The following is a 17,579-nucleotide window of genomic DNA, read 5'->3' as shown; positions in this document are numbered from 1 at the left end:
GTGGCTATTGCCTTTTAGTCCTGCTGATATATTGTCCATGTTTCATAGTCTACCACAAGCCCTTACCAAATTTCTGGCCTTGTGCATTGTTTTGAAGCAATGCAAACCTATTCTTGTTCACTTCCTACATTGTGCATATGAGGGGGGGGGGTACCATTTATAATGGTGCCCCCATCTCATGTGGAGTTCTGCAGGGGTTCCCTACTCTCTCGTGTCATCTTCAATGTGTGCTTGGAACCCCTGCGAGAACTCTTTGCTAACATCAGCAATACAGAGACGACATACGACTGTACTTCAAGATCAAATTTGTAAAGGAAGTTCACCCACTAAGACCTATTTTGTCCTCCTGGTCCAATCCTGTTGGTTGAGCCCTTAATCTGAAACTGAACCCTACCAAGACCGAATGTGTCTTCCTAGGAAACACCAAGAATGCCCAATTCCAACAGTGACTGCCTGACACATACTCGCCTGTTCTAATTCCACATGTAAAATCGCTTGGTTTCATATCAACTGCAAACACACCAGACCCATGCCACTAAGAAGATAAAGGTGGCCTGGTACTAGCATTAGTTGCTCCACAAAATCAGTCACTTCACCCCCTTAGATTTCAATACTGCCTTACAAGCACTAGTTCTTTCCATGCCTCTTAGAATTCCTGAAGGTAGTTCATCACACTGAAGCATGTTTCTTCACTGTCATAAATAGGCCACACAAAAATGCAACTCCATCCTCTGGGGACAACGCTGGTTTCCACCTCAAGCTTAAACCACCGTCAAAAGATCACGCACTACTTATAAAGCTATAAAGATCAAGGCACCATTACATCTGCAGAAAATCTAAGTATATCTGTAGGCTGTAGCAAAATCTGAAGCATTGACGTAGTGCGACTAGAAACAAAGAATTGCAAATAAAATAGAAAGACCAGAAACATGTGGCATCAGATTTGCCTCTTCTCCCCAATCGTGAAGGGACCTGGTACTCGTCTTCACAAAGACAACCACATTGAATACTGATCCTTATCTCCTACCTCCCCCGCCTTCCTCCTTGAGGCCTCTACACCTAATCCCTAACCAAACACCCAGCCCCCCATTTTGGTGATTTTTATCTCGCCCACATGCCTGGGCACAGCGCATACAATCAGTTTGCAAATGAGGTGCGTACATAAATCTGTATGATCGACCTTCATGGTGTACATGTACTGTACACTTGTAATGTTGAAAATGTGATTTGCGCCTTTTTATCCAGGGAACTCTTTCAAGCTGCAGAACTCGTACTTCCTGGCCTCTTTTGACCTTCCAAAAAGATTGATCTGTGCATTTCCTTCTCTAGTTGTATTCTCTATATTCTAACCTGGGTTTTCCTTCTTTCCTCTATAGTGAGTACGGCTTTGCTGAGAAGGTGGTGGAAGGCATGTTTGTTGTCGTCAATTCCATCACAATAAAAGTCCATGCTAAGGCTTTCCACGCCTCCTTTGAACTGTGGCAGCTCCAGGGATACAGTGTCAACCCCAAGTGGCAGCAGAGTGACCTCCGGTTCACTCGTGTGACTGACCCCCAAAGGGGAGAGGTAGGTGCACCATGGATTCAATCTTTACAGCCAGTGATACCCTGCGCAGTTCAATATCCCAGTATGACCCGAAGTTTTCTTTGCTGCAGGTTGCACCATGTTGTCTTTTCTTTTGCATCCTTATTTTAACAGTAGCAAACTATTCCCCGAGATGTTTGCAAACATGGGCGTCCCAAGGAGGATGTCATTCCCTTCCATGCGTTCCTTGGGGCGCATTTCCTATGGTGGTGCCACAATAGCAAAAACATTTTTAGTGCTTGCATACCAACATTCTTTTTAAAATAAACCCTGACATCAAAACCTCTGTAAGGGTGCAGAAGTCAAGCTCAGACGCAGTAGTGGCTTTTTTTGGTAATAACTTTTATTAAATAGTAAAGGGTTGGAAACGTGCCTCTCTATCCCTAAAGCTAAGAGGGGGTTCTCTACCTCAAACAAAATTAGTGAAATTATCAAGAAGTCTGAAAATAAGAAGTCTGTCACTGTTGTGTCCAAAAACCTGCTTCTGAACCCCAACAATAATAATCTAAAGTTACTTTAAGATGAAATCATCTTTGCACAGTTACAAGTGTTCTTTGTCTTCTCAGCCAACAGAAAGGTTCCCAGTCTCTTTGGTAGTAAGTGATGAATTAAACATTGTTCATTTATGTAAGATTCATATCCTTGGGTTGTGCTCCTTTCGGCTGGAGTTCTTCTCAGTGTCATTCCTTTGGGCTCTTGAGGCACATTTTATCCTCTTCGGCAAATGTCTCTGGACAAATCACAGGGATATGTTGCTTAGCTTCACAATTTTTTATCTTGCCAACTTGATACAGTTCATTATAAAATGTAGGATCATTTATTTACCAAATTCCGGGGTCCTCGACTCTTTTAATCTCACATGGGTGCAGGTCCCAAACTCGCAATATAGGTTGGTTCACTGTCCTGCCAAGCTAGTGTGCTTTTGTGGACTGTCTCTTTCACGTGGGTCCCAGACTCTCCTATTTGGCGTTTGCTTTTCTCACGGGTGCCAGTCCCAGACTCGCAGTTCGTAATCATATAAGTTTGATTCATTCTCCTGCCAAACATATGACTACTGTCTTTATTTTGTTTATTTATTGAACATTTGTATGGAGCATATACCGCAGAAAGGGTTTGCAGGCGTCGCAAGACGGAGGGAACAGAGGAGGATTAAACGACAAACTGTCCTATTTGGCCTTGTGACATTCGGATCGTGCAAGTGCAGCAAACTGGAAGTGCAGGGCGGTGGATGGGCAGGTCAGGACGAGGGACAGTAAGGGGAGAGGCCCCTGGGGCAGGGTAAGTGCTAGGTAGGGCAAGTGCTACGGGGGGGGTGGGATAAGGGGTCAGGTAGTGCGAGGTGGGGGGAGGGGTGGTGGACCAGACTCGGTAGTCTGATATGGGAAGGGTGCCTGAAGGCAAGTGCTGGTTGGGAGGGGGGGGGGGTGCTGAGGCAGACTGGTCGAGGGAGGGCTGTTAGGCAAGATTGTATGCAGTACCTTTTGGGTGCACTACAACAACCCTGACCTCCTGGCAATAGGAACCCAACCTTTGGTAGAAGTCTGTACTACACAGGTTTGTAGCATGATTGAGCAGCCAGGCTGATCTCAAGAGGGGCAATGTGAGCTGCAGGAGTTAGAGAGATTCACAGTGACAAGTATTCAAATAAACACTTACACACAAGGTTTCTTGAGTAAACAATTATTTATGTATTTATCAGTCAGTTAGAATAAGACTTCTTCAGAAGGGAGCAATAGAAAAGCAACACACAAATACACTCCAACTACACACTCTTTGTTCTAAATAATTAAAGACCCTTTTGGGATGGCCCACAGACACAACCTACACCCTCGGGTGACTTCAATAGCCAGGTTGCTGGGGACATTAATATATCACGGTTGTATTTAGAATCAACAGGAGTAAGTCAAAGGAAAAGGTTATTAGAACATACAAGAAACCACAAATATTCTTAAGCAGGCAAATACTTTCAGATCCCCCTATAAGAGTCATTCAGTGGAACAGGCTAAGCCAAAGTCAATGGGCAAAAGTATAAATGAGCTGAAGCACTTCTTTGCAGGTAGGTAGAAAAGTAATTGCCCAATGTTTTAGAAGTCTTTGAAGAAAAAGAAGAATCAATGTAGGGCCACAAGCTGTTAGACTTGGGAGTAGTAGAAGATGGAAGCAACTCTACAGCAAGAGGCAAGTTCTCTGACTTTTACAGTACCTTTGTGTATTGAAAAAAAAGTTCAGCAGATGATTTCTGTTCCTGAGCAGCTCTGCAGATCTCACTGTTCCTGGGCCTCAGTCGTGGGGACAAGAGAGAGGAATGATTTCTGTGGACTCCTGCACTGCAGTGGGGTGGTCACCACTCGCAACCAGCAATCTTCAAACAAGTGGCTGTTCAGTGTTTCAGCTCCTTGCGTCTACCGCAAATAGCAACACTGCGGTTCCTGGCTGTCAGGATGGGCTTTATTTGCTTCTGGGGTCCCGCACTCTGTTGAGGGGGCTCATGCTCGGTCAGTCCTGCTTCCTGGGAGTCCGGAGGATCTTCCTGGAACTCTTGGCCAGCTGAAAAGCAATGCACACAATCTGGTGTTCCTCTCTCTGGTGTTTCGGTTTCCAGCAGCAACTCTGTGGAAAGTCAACCAGCTCCAAGAGAATGTCGAGGTGGCTTACTTTGGCGTTGATTGGTCCCACCAACTCAAGGGGAGAAGTCGTCCTTGCAGGGACTTCTTTGTCAATACGAATTTGGAGTTTCAGCACAGCAGCAGGGCTTCACCAGGCAAACCAACGGTCCAGGAGCTGCAGCAGGCATCCTCTTAAAGTTCTTCGGTTCCTTTGTCCAGTGGTCGACTCTGCCTTCTAAGCCAAAAGCCTCGCCTTTTATTCAGTTCTCTTCTATTCATTCCAGCCTAGCTGTCAGTCACCCAAAAGGGTGGCTGTCCTTGCCGGACAGTCAGCCGGCCAATCACTACAGAGTGCATTTGGGTCTCCTAGGAAATAAAGCACAGAGTTTCGGGCACCGCCCTCACTTCCTGCTCACCCCAGACACCCTGGAGCCAGAGGCGGTTGCCACTCGTGAATCCTGACAAAGACCAAACTAACAAAGGGACCAAACCTGATTTGGCACGCAGATTAAATCTCAAGAAGGACCTTTTCACAAAGAAATGGCGAAAAAAGACGACCTGGGACATTTTGACAAAAATGGCACCCATGGGCGCTTTACCGTGGCTGCGAACGCAGCCCACGGTAAAATCCCATAATGGTAGTAAAATGTAAACCACTGCCACCAGCCATTCATCGAGTAAAGGGGTAACATTAATATGTTACATGAGAAGCTAGACAAAGGTCATACAAGGTAACCCCTCCAGCACCCTATTGTAAAATAGTGTGTGCTGGGTCTAGAAAGGTACATATGTAAGTAAAGTCAGTTTCACTTTACTGCTCTGGAAAACTGTAGTTTATCCCAGGGAAGGTATTTAAACATTTTGGGAAATCTGGAAGACTTCCCTGTGTCACTGCACTGAAGTTTGTCAGACTCCACAACCAAAAGAAACACTGTGTACAAAATCACATTAAAATGCATGAGAGAGTGGGGGAAAAAGGATCTCACTCTCCAGGTAAAATAAATAAAGTTCTCAAAATCCAGTGTGTGGGTCTCTAAGGTAGAGGGAATTGGCACATACCTTAGAATTCTCCGTAACAAGGGCCTAGCCCCTGTATGACTCAGAAGGGACCAGGCAGCCAGTTGTATCAGCAGGGGGGGCATTAGCAAGCAAGCAAGGAGTGAGTAGGAGAAAAGGAAGGTCTTGAGAAGCTTCTGGAACTTAAGGAGATCTGGCTTAAGTCTGAGGGAGGCGGGAGACCGTTCCAGAGGGAGGCTTTTGCCAGAGGAAGAGATCTACCCCCCCACAGCTCCCCCAACTCTCTGCTTGGAGAAACGTCTGACCTGCAGAGAGTTAGAGCTAGAAGACCGAAGGACTCTAGCACGGCGGTATTTAGTGAGAGAATGTTGGATTCAGCGCAGTCCCAGGCCCCAGAAAGCCTTGTAGATGATGCAGAGGGTTTTGAATTTGTTCCTTGCATTCACTGGGAGCCAGTGGAGAGCTTTTAGGGCTGGAGAGATGTGGTCCCTGGGCTTGAGGCCAAGGATACGTTTTGCAGTACTATTCTGGATTAGTTGCAGAGGGTGATGGGAGGAAATAGGCAGATTAAGGAAAAGGCTGCTACAGTAGTCCTGCCTGGAGAGAATCAGAGCTCTAGAGACAATGGTTTTTGGGCTAAAATGAAGGAATGGGAGAATGCCTCTGAGGAGGTGAAGGTGAAAGTGAACCTTGCTGGCAAGAGCCACAATATGAGGTGAGCAGAAGCGTGAGTCGTCGACGAGGACACCCATGTTTTTTGCCTCCCAAGATGGTGAGGGGAGTGGACCAAGGAGAGTGGCCAGAGAGTAGGGGGGGTGAGAAAGGGGGTATGGTGGGGGAGGAGGAGTACCAATGAGAAGGATCTCAGTCTTACTGGCATTAAGACAGATTCTTAGCAGCACACCATGCCTGAATAGCAGTCCGGCAATCAGGAAGGAGATGAGGGAAGCCTAAAGGAGAGTAGAGTGTCATCTGCATAACACAGGAAGTGAGGAGAAAGGGTGGCAATCAGGTGGGCAAGAGGGGCAAGGTCAGTGTTAAAAAGCTACAGTAAGAGTATAGAGCCTGGACGGACGCCTGAGGTAGACAACAGAAAAGGGCCCATTTGAACCTGCAACGGCCAATTTAAAAGAAAAGGGGTAAGCCAAGCCAGTGCCCAGTTGTGATGCCCAGAGAATCACAGAGTCGGTTAAGGAGGGTGGCCTGATTGACTGCGTCGAAGGCAGAGGATGGATCAAGGAGGATGAGAACATAGGGAAGAGTTGGAGTCCAGGTTTGAGAGCAAGTCTTTACGGGTGTTCATGCGAGCAGTTTCTGTGCCTCTGGCTGCTCTGAAGCCAGACTCATGGTCGTGGAGACAGCCAACAGATTCAGTGTGGCGGATTCGTTGGGAGACCTTCTCCAAATGTTTGCCCAAGAAGGGGGTAGTGGAGATAGGGCAGTAGTTAGCCGGGCAGGAATCGTCTGCAGACAGCTTTTTTAGGAGTGGATGCACAAGGGAGTGCTTAAGAGGTGATGGGAAGGAGCCAGTGGCAAGAGTGATTGCAGAACTCAGCCGGAGAGGGAGGCCATATTGTCCTTGATCCTTCTAGAGGAGATGGGAATCTGTTGGAGGAGACTTTCATAGAGCAGTCTTGGTGACCTCATGCAGTGCTATGGGAGAGAAGGAGGAGCGTACGCAGGATGGAGAGAGGGGGGGCAGGAGTGGAGTGGAGTGGAGTGGAGTGGAGTGTTCCTGTGTTTCTGTTGGGAAGCGGGAGGCCAAAGCCATGCAGAGGGTTTTGCTTGTTATTGTGATGTTGTATGTGTTTTGTTCACGCTCCTGCCAAACCTATTATTCTCTTCTCTTGGGGTTTCTAAGGATCCCAGACTTGTATACTGTTGTTTCCAAATAGGTGCAGGTCCCAGGCTCTCAATGTCCCTTCAGGGTTACAGACCCTTCTTTTCCAATGTTTGTATTCAGCCCCTTGCTTCCTCATACCTCCGGCAGCTCTGGTGAATGATTGGGTCTGTAGTGGTTCTGCAGACATCTCTCTGCCTGGCTGCGTGTCCTGCCTTGCAAGCGCTTCACCGGGGCCTGGGGTGCCCAGATGGATGTCTCAGCAGCAACCCGATTGGTCCCTCCAGCTTGGACTGTGGTCGGGTTCGCCTCCTTGCTTCGCTGCTTCTTCCCCTTTGGCTTTTCTCTGCCCATCCGGTTCACGCCTCTCGCAGTTGCTCCTAGGAGGATCGCTCTCTTTCTCTGACTCCAATCTGAGTTCCTTTTAAACACCCGCTCTGGCTGGGTGTGTTCATTCGAGCAAATGACATCTTGTGAGAAACTAGACCGCTCACTCTGCTTCTCCTGACTGATCCTCGGACTCTCCGTGATCATCTTCACAGTACTCACTTACAGGTCAGACTCAAGATACTTTGTATTCTCTTGTATTTTCGGATTTTCCAGTATATTAAAGTGACTGACATGGCAACAGAGCATATTTGCTCTACCTGGATGGATAGATGGATGGATGGATGGACGGACGGACGGACGGACGGACTTTGGTATTTGAGAGGGGGGTTGGATGTATTAAGCGGGAGAATACCTCGTTCGAGTGGATTGTGTCCTCCAACGTATTCCTCATCTTAGATGTATTCCATCCAGCTTTGCTGCTCTTCGGAAATGTTTTCGGGCGAGGGCGCCGTGCGTCGATGTCATCGAGTCGATGGTCCCTCGAGGGCCTCCGTCGAGGGCGAAGTCATCGGGTGTATAAGTAGCACGCGCGGCGCCCGTTGGCCTCAGTTCCGTTTTTCCACAGTACGTTGCTTCGGACATTCGGCGCGCCTTGCGTTCTGTCAGGAAATATAATATTACGAGAAGTAATTATGTCCTCGTCATTGACGCCGACCACCACCCATAGATCAAGAAATGCAAGTTTTGCGCCTCAAAAATGTCGATCACGGACCCGCACCGCGAGTGTTTGTGGTGTCTCGGGGAAGGCCACGACATGGAGGCCTGTTCGAAGTGTCAGGCGATGATGGGAAAGGCCTTGCGAGAAAGGAGAGGAAAGCTACAGGTAGCTCGGAAGGATCGGAAAGCCTCTAGCGTCTAGTCGAGACCCCATGGGGAAAAATCTCCTCGACGTGAAAGGCATAGATCCAGATCTCGAAGCGATTCTCATTGCTCGTCGTCTTCGTCAAAAAAGTCGAAACAACGCAATAGATCTCCCTCCATCTCGTCGTCGGACGAGTCTCCGAAAATGAAATGCCCCACAAAACATTCGTCTTCCGAAGAGTTGGAAGCATATAGGGTCAAAATGATGGAGGTGTTTGAGAAAGCGAAGCCTCAGTCCGTGCCTTTTTCGGAAGCCGGCCGGGAGCGTCATCGCTCCGACACTCGTGCGCCCTCGAGCCTGGGTGATCGTAAAAAGGAAGGATAGGGAACCTTCCAGGACGCCGAGCGAAAAACGCTCGAGTGGACCTCTCGAGGTCACCGACGCCGTCCGAGACCTTTCACACCTTGAAGGGGAAACTGTCGAAGGCCTCCTCGACGCCCTCGAAGCAGACCCTGTCGACGACCACGATGTCATCGACGCCTTGATTGATGTCGATGCCGAAACCCTCGGCGCCAAAGGCTCCAACCAAGCCAGGGCAGCCAGAAAAAGAGAAGGAAAAAGTTAAACATGTAATTCCTTCAGAGCCTGGTACTACACTTCTTCCTCCTCCTCTCCCAGAGAAGGTTTTCAAGCCTCTCCCTAGAAAGGAGTTTTTCAAATCCTTGACCTCAATTTTTGAGGAACAGGAGAGATCTGAGGAGGAAAATGTACCTTTTGGATTGGAGTATGGCACCCCAAATGTCCCAGAATGCTTGATCTCGGAGGAAAGCAGAATGAGGGATTTGGTGGAGTCTTTGCACAATGCAAGTGGCATTGACACCTCTCCTGAGAATTACTTCGGTAGACCAGATCTAGGAGAGCATGCCAGTCCATCTTACCGTCAGTTAATGACCAAGGTGGTAGATTACTTGGGATGGGCTAGACCACCAACCCAATTCGTCCAGGACGATTTAACAGACATATTGGACCAGGGTCCTACTGAAGACCCAGTACTACCTTTTCATGTAGCCTTACAAAACAGGGTGGCCAATAATGGGGAAACTCCGGATTCTATACCTCCGGTAAATAAATCCCTCGCATCAAAATACCGCCCAGCCAGTAGCGACCCCGGCTATCTGTCAAAAAATCCAACTCCCGAGAGTTTGGTCATACAGGCAGCCACAGCTTCCAACAAACTTGCGTACCCGTCTATCCCTCCAGACAGGGACGATAAGCGTGTGGATGGTTGGGCATGGAAGGTATTTTCAGCCGGGAGCATGGCATTAAAATCTGCCAACTCCACATGTGCCTTGGCAACATTTTCGTACACTCTATGGGAGTGCATTACAATGGCAGCAGAGCAAGTAACAGAAGGGGAAGAAAGGGAAGGTTTCCTAGCCATCGTGAGAGATGGAAAGGAGGCCATGCAGGAATCCCTTCAATCTGGATTGGACACTGCGGATAGTGTAAGCAGGTCCATGGGAACTAGCACGGTAATGCGCAGGTTTGCATGGTTACGGAAGTCGGGTTTTGCACTGGACGTACAGATCCGCCTCCTGAACATGCCTTTTGACGGGACTCACCTTTTTGGCAACAAGGCTGACGAGAGCCTTGAGAGGTTGCAGACCTCAAAAGCAGCGGCAAAATCCTTAGGAGCTGCTATTAGGCAACCTCCGCCTTTTCGTGCGCAAGGGCAATCATGGAGGGGACGATCCCATCGTTGTTACACCTCATACGGGAAGACAAGAGGAATGGCCAGTCAAAGGGGCCAAAGAAAGGCCACTCGTGGTGGACGAGGAAAACTTGCTAAGCCAGCTCCAGCTGCAGCCTCTTTGCCATCAGCAGCTGCAACATCCGCCACAAAATCACTTTGAGGACTTGCACCACAAAACAGCTGTATGAGGCAGGCTGTCGCAACATCTGCTAGAATGGCGAGCCATTCCTTCAGATGTTTGGGCTCTAGAAATAATAGCCCAAGGCTGTTGCCTTCCTTTTCTAAATCAACCTCAAAGCAATCCACCAGGGAGACACCCGTTGAAACTTTCAAACCCACTCCTACAGCAGGAAGTTCTAACCCTGCTGGAGAAAGGTGCTATAGAACCAGTACCTGCAGCGGAGAGGAACAAGGGTTGGTCCTGTATTTTTTGATCACCAAAAAGGTCGGAGGACTGAGACCCATCTTGGACTTAAAACACTTGAACAAGTTCCTCAGGAAGGACAAGTTCAAAATGGTTACCCTTTCTCAGATCCTTCAGGCCCTTCAACTCCAGGACTGGTTGGTGTCATTGGACCTCCAGGATGCTTATTTTCATGTGCCGATTCATCTCAAACACAGAAAATACCCGAGGTTCGTAGTTGGTGACTCACACTATCAGTTTCGAGTCCTGCCATTCGGGTTGACCTCCGCCCGAGGGTCTTCACCAAGTTAATGGTAGTGGTGGCAGCGCACCTCAGGAGAGGGGGGATTCAGGTCTACCCCTACCTGGACGATTGGTTGATCAGAGCATGCTCTGCCGAGCAAGCACCGGTTCATCTGAAAGTCACCTGCCACTTCCCCCACAAACTGGGCTTCTCCCTCAATTTCAAGAAGTCACAGATGACCCCTTCCTGACAGCTTCAGTACATATGAGCTGTATTAGACATGTCCTTGGGAAAGAGCTCGCCTCCCAAGTCGAGGGTTCAAGACATTCTTCAGATGGTTTCCAAATTCCAAAATCTCCAGGCTTGCGACTTTTTAAGGTTGCTCGGCCTCATGGCATCCTGCATTTTTCTGGTGCCAGAGGCACGTTTGTGAATGAGATCCCTTCAATGGGCCCTAAAGACTCAGTAGTCCCAGTTCTCGGGTCAAATGACGGATCTTCTTCAGATTCCGAACAAGGTCAGACAAAACCTTCTATTGTGGACCTGTGCAGAGAACATCTTAAAAGGAGAACCCTTTTGGCAACCACGGCCGGAGATCACAGTAGTGACAGACGCCTCACTCCTGGGGTGGGGAGCACATGCCAACGATTTGACAATCAACAGTCGTTGGCCTCCATCGGAGTCCAAACTACATATCAACCTTTTAGAGCTGAGGGCAATCAGACTAGAGCTGAGGGCCTTCCTGCCATCTGTCAGGGGAATGTCCTGATAATGATGGACAACACAGTGGCCATGCACTATCTAAACAAAAGGGGAGGTGTGGGGTCACTACCCCTGTGCAGAGAGGCAATGTAGCTCTGGTATTGGGCGATTCAAGAGGGAATCTCTTTAACGGTAATTCATCTAGCCGGTGAAGAGAACATGACGGCAGATGCTCTGAGCAGGCAGAGCACGGTTTCCCACGAATGGGAATTGGCTCACAAAGTCATTCAAGAGATCTTCGCCCTTTGGGGAACCCCTCAGGTAGACCTATTTGCAACCGGTACCAACCGAAAATGCAAAAGGTATTGCTCAAGGGAATTTCCCCGAGAGGAGCCCTGGGGGACGCGTTCGTGGTGGATTGGAATTTCCCACTATTGTACGTGTTCCCTCCGATTCCCGTCTTTCCCCGGGTCATCAGGAGGCTGAGACGCTTTGGGAACCGCATGATCCTAATTGCTCCGGATTGGGCCCGGAGAACGTGGTATCCGGACCTCCTAGATATGTCCATCTGTCCTCCAGTACGTCTTCCTCAGAGAGAGAACCTTCTCTCTCTCAAATGGAAGGCCAGGTTCTCCACCCAGAGGTCAGAACACTGAACCTTCTTGGTTGGTATCTGAAAGGCTGAGATACACGGATTGGAACCTTCCAGATGATGATATGGAGGTGTTGCTTTCGGCAAGAAGACCAGCAACAAAGTCTCTGTACCGTTGCAGTTGGAAAATGTTTTGCAACTGGTGCAGAGAAAAGAATGTCGATCCTTTTCTATGTTCTATTCCGGAAGTACTATCTTTCCTTCTGACCCTAGCACATAGTGGTCTGAATATCGGAACAATAAAAGGTTACCTTGCGGCGCTTTCCATCTTCAAGCGCTCATCGGAAGAATGGTCCTACTTCAAAATTCCTTTGATAACACAATTCATAAAAGGTCTCACTAATGTGTTTCCTCCTCACCCATCTCAAGTACCGATTTGGGATCTAAATTTGGTATTACAATTCTTAATGTGTGCCCCTTTTGAGCCTATGCACATGTGTCCATTAAGATTGTTAACATGGAAAACAGCCTTTTTAGTTGCTCTAACATCAGCAAGAAGAGTGAGCGAATTGCAGGCACTATCTTCTGGGCACCCCTATACTGTGTTCCATAAGGACAGAGTTGTGTTGAGGGTTAAACCATCATTTTTACAGATGATAATATCTGATTTTCATTTAAATCAGAAAATTGTTTTACCCTCATTCTATCCTCCACCACATCCTTCTAAGGAGGAAGAAAGACTACACAGACTGGACCCTAAAAGAGCTTTAAGCTTTTACATCTCTAGGCTTTCTAGACTTGGAGTGGACAACCAGTTGTTTATAGGCTACCCTGGAAGAAAACTGGGTCAATCAGTAACAAAACAATTTCACGCTGGATCGTGCTTTGCATTTCAGAATGCTACAGACTAGCACAAAAAGACCCACCAGAAGGGTTAAGAGCTCGTTCCACCAGAGGCATCGCCTCTTCCACAGCCCTTCAAAGAGGTGTCCCTATAAGGTCCATTTGCGAAGCAGCAACTTGGTCTTCGCTTCACACCTTCTCTACCTGGATGCTTCCCAGTCTAGGGAGTTAACTTTTGGAAAAGCAGTGCTTTATTCTGCCATCTAAAGGCATTAACATTTTTTTTTTTAATAATCTGACCCCTCCTCCAGAGGAACTATGAAAAATACTGCTTTGGGAGCCTATCTAAGATGAGGAATACGTGGAGGACACAATCCACTCGAAAGTTACTTCTTACCTGGTAACGTTCTTTCGATTGGATGTTCCTCCAACGTATTCCTCATCGCCCTCCCAACTTACCCCTCTAGATTTTTTCCGGGTTATTGCCATCTCAGATCTCGCAAGGCTGATACCTGTCTGCTGGAACAATCTACAAAGTATAAGATCACAGATACAAAAGAGGGGAAAAACAGAACTGAGGCCAACAGGCGCCGCGCGTGCTACTTATACACCCGATGACGTCGCCCTCGACGGAGGCCCTCGAGGGACTATCGACTCGATGACATTGACGCACGCCGCCCTCTGCCGAAAAAATTTCCGAAGAGCAGCAAAGCTGGATGGGAATACATCGAAGATGAGGAATAAGTTGGAGGAACATCCAATCGAAAGAACGTTACCAGGTAAGAAGTAACTTGTTCTTCTCCGAGAATAGTCGTCCCCAATCCTATAGGGTGCTTCCCTCACCATGCAATCCTCCCTCTGTGCACCACCCCTAGGGCGATTATTGTGCTGTGGACGCACTGCCCTGGCCCCATGGGAAAGTTCTGCCCCAGGGAAGAAGGGTGATGACATCCTTGTATTCGTCCCACTTACTTTATTCTTAAATAAGTTTGGGAAAGATTTCCAGTTTCAAGTTTTCAAAAACCGTCTCGCAAAGAGCCAAAAGCCACGAACATCCTTGAGACTTGGAGGGAGGCGCTGTAAAGGCATCATGAAGTAAGACACAGACAACAGATTCAACTTTTTAAGTAGATGTTTTATTTTTCTTAAATGTCAGGATGCACTAAGGCCTAACTTGCCCTATGCTAAGGTGGTATTTCCCTACCTAAAGAAAATGAAGGATAGTCTGAGTCAGTAAGGTCAACTGTCTTGTCTGCATCCAAAACCTATACAACTAACCATATATAATGTGTGGCCCATATATAATGTGTGGGGATGTCGGCATCAAATGAAATGGTGGTCAAAGCAAAGTTCAGAGCTTCTTCCAGCTCATGGCTTAAGTTCAGCTTCCCTTCCCCAAGTTGAGAACAATTCCAAAAAGACCTCTGGGTTCCCTTCCCCAAGAGTTCAAAACAGTTCACAATGTCCCACGGTTCCCCAAGCAGTCAGCTCTTCCAGGTTTCGGTTCAAGCCTCTTGACTTTCAAAATAATTCCAATTCTCTGTATTTCTCATGCACAAGTAACTGTAGCAGAATGTAAGCTTCTTCACATTTGCTTTTGTTGACTCTTTTCAAATAGTGGTCATTTGGTCTATGTGCAGTTGTCGGACCACACAGTCCACCCATCACAGGTCATGCAACTGATAACCATTGGCACTTTGATATATCAGAAGAATACAGAAGCATAACCATCAACACTGATTTCGGATTAGCCCTGGCATTCTCTTGGCTTTGCCACAACGTGCATTTCACATAACTCATTCTGTGGTGTTCACCTTTTTACACCACCTTGCTTTCACTTTGCTCATAAGTGTTCATCGCTTGCTTTGATCTCGTGCTGTATTCATTTAAAACATATCTTTATTAGTTTGCATGAATACAACAGAGAATTAACTTGAAAACTTTGGTTAACACACCCTTCTACCCCCCCCCCCCCCTCCCCCTGTGTCGGAGAGCTCTAATTGTCTCTGGCTTTTATTAGGCATTGAAAATATCTGAGACTTTAATATTATGGGGACACCACTGTTCCATAAAGTCTGACTGGAGGTATTGCAGGGTCCCTTCCCATTCTTTTCCGAATTTGTCTCCGGAACCTTGTATTTTGTGGGTGATTTTCTCCATTGTAATGTGGGCCCAAACTTTTTGCAACCATGTGAATTTCAGTGGAGTATCCTTGCTCTTCCACTTCTGTGCTATGGTGGTCCATGCCGCGATGAGTAGGCCTGTGAATGCTCTCCATTGTGATTTACTGTATAGTCTTGCGGTGCCATCCCTGAGTCCACATAGCCAGACCTCTTCCCCAAGCAGCCCCACATCCGGGAACACTCTGCCCAAGTCGTTTCTAATTTCTTCCCAGAATGGTTTAATGCCCTCACAGTCCCACCAAATATGTCTCCAGGTACCCACTTCATCACATCCTCTCCAGCATAGATTTGACACATTTGGGTACATGGAGTGGAGTCTCTCTGGGGTGTAGTGCCATTGAGTCATAACTTTGACCCACATCTCCCTAGTTTGTGCCGAGCGGGTCATCTTGGGGATCTGCTTCCATAGGTCCACCCATTGTCTATCCGTTGGTTCTTTCCCTAATGTTCTGCCCCACTTTATTCTGTAGGACCATTTAATATCCTCCCCTTGTGTGTTTATGAATTTATAAAGAGTTGCCACCCACTTTTTTTCCCCCGAGTTGGATATGAGGTATGTCTCAAAGGCTGTGAGATCTCTGGTTGCTGCTTCCGTGATCTTCGGGGAGCTTAGCCAATGTTTCAGTTGCTCATATCTATATCTCTCACCTTTTGGGGGGTTTGAGCCAGTAAAACAGGATTCCATTGGGATAATTTCTTTGTCTGCAAACATTTCCCCTATTTTGGTTTCGTGCTGTATTCATATAGGATCATCCCACCTTTCATTTAGTTTGGTATTCAACAATTCTTGCAGCATTCAGAAAAAAGTACCTATGATACTTTGAATCTTTATCTGGTATTCAGTAATGCTTGTAGCACTCTTAAAAGTACTTATGTCAATATTTGCAGCTTGTTCGGTATTCAACAGCATTGGATTTAATCTTCCATAGCAATTTTAATGATTCCTAGTTTGCTATTCCAATATGCCTCTTTCCAGCCCTGGTGTGCCCCGGTATGAGTGTTCCCCTTCTTTTACACTCACTGGTCTATTATCGCTCCTCCAGGCCTCTTGATGCGTCTTCTCTGCTTCTTTTCGGCTTCGCCTGTTCATCGCGTGAGCTCCTATGAGCAGTGGTGGCCGTCCTCTGTTTCTGCTGTGCGTAGCCCGCTCCTCCCTAGCAGAGGCTACCTGCGGCCTTCGGTGTCCCACAGCTCCGGCTGTGGACACAGGGAAAAGGGGACAGCAGGCTTCTTGACCCTCTCACGGCCTGCACTGGCCCCGGCATTCTTTCTGCACTCATGCTCAACCCGGCTTTGTTCCAGCTGGTTCCTCTTCAGCCCGCTCTGCCTCTGCATACCACATTCTTTCCTGGATGGCTCACCCCGGGATGGTTCTCTCCAGCTGGTGGGCAGTCACCTATTTTTATACACCTGGGGACTTGTTAAGTGTTTTCAGGTGTAAGTCCTTCACTTTAGTTGCCTGACCATAATTAAACCAATTAGCTGGACATGCCTGACTTCTAGAGCAGTACTCCTCCACAGCCCTCTTCCTCATCTCAGTACGAAAGTGGTGTGAATGAATGGATGTGTGCATTGCTCCCAGTTGCTTCTTCCTCATATTAATCTATATTAACAAGGAGGCTGATGTGTATTTATCCAGCCCATCGGAGGAGTTGCCCTCCTAGTGAATTTCTTCCTCGTTCTAGTAAAATATTGGCATTTTGAAGGGTCACTTGGAAAGAAAAAGGAGGGGAAGGATTAACAATAGCCTACAAAGGCCTTTGGGACTGAAGGTTCATTGTGGAAAAGGATTGGGGAATGCCATGCCTCACCCAAGCACATTCTCTTCCCCACTCCCCAAGTCTACTCCACTCAGATGATCCTTCCTCGCATCTCCACCCCAGGGTCGAGGATCCAAGAGCAATGGCCTTTCCCTGGCCACCTGAGAGGATGACCATAGGGGAGTAGAAGCAGGGGTCAAGTCCTACAAATTAAAGTGGGCTGATTCATCAACTATGCAATGGCATGTGAAGTCACCAGAAATTAGCATATCAACGTGAAATATGCACATTTTCTTAAATTGCCTTTGCATAACCACCCAAATTGCACAGGATGAATACCATTTTTTGCCTTTCATAAAATAAACACATACACAAAACCAAGAGGATATTTTCTTGTAATAGTGTTTTTGAAAACGTTAAAAGGTGTGCATGTTTTAAACTCCAAGAACCAATACAAATATTTTTCCTGGGACTTGCAGTACCGAAAGGAGACATTTCATCGTTAGTTTTTAGTTCTTTTTCATCAAGTTATATAGTGCAGTGGTGAAGTGTCCAGTCTACAAACCTGACAACTCTGGTCCGTTCCCTGTGTCTGGTTTACTGCATGAATTCAAAAACAGGCAATGTTACTCATTTTAGCAGGGGGGATGGAGTCCACCCTCTGAAAAAAGTGGGTGGACTCCGTCCCCCCCACTTGTACCCTGGACTTGAGCCCTGAGAAGAAGTGAGGATGCCCTCGGGTTCCTCACAGCGCACAGAATACTTTGTTGATCTTTGGCCCTCATTATGCGTTTGTGCTAATGGTAGAAATAAGCAACAGGGATGGATATGTGGGTGATGCCCAGATGCCCACCTTCTTA

General features: G+C 47.4%; 1 protein-coding gene across 2 annotated transcripts in view; it reads left to right on the top strand.

Moving 5' to 3' along the window:
• BLTP3A (bridge-like lipid transfer protein family member 3A) overlaps positions 1-17,579 on the top strand; it is a 538,966-nt gene that overhangs the window by 163,618 nt on the left and 357,769 nt on the right. For both annotated transcript variants that reach the window (XM_069633498.1, XM_069633499.1), the window contains exon 5: positions 1,377-1,566. In XM_069633498.1, coding sequence (XP_069489599.1) covers positions 1,377-1,566 — 190 coding nt within the window. The remainder of the gene's footprint in view (positions 1-1,376; positions 1,567-17,579) is intronic.

The sequence above is a fragment of the Ambystoma mexicanum genome, chromosome 13 (assembly GCF_040938575.1).
Source record: "Ambystoma mexicanum isolate Mex_15411 chromosome 13, UKY_AmexF1_1, whole genome shotgun sequence".
In the NCBI taxonomy this organism is placed as follows: domain Eukaryota; kingdom Metazoa; phylum Chordata; class Amphibia; order Caudata; family Ambystomatidae; genus Ambystoma; species Ambystoma mexicanum.
The sequence above is the reverse complement of the archived record's forward strand: the minus strand, read 5'-3'. Positions and strand labels throughout refer to the sequence as shown.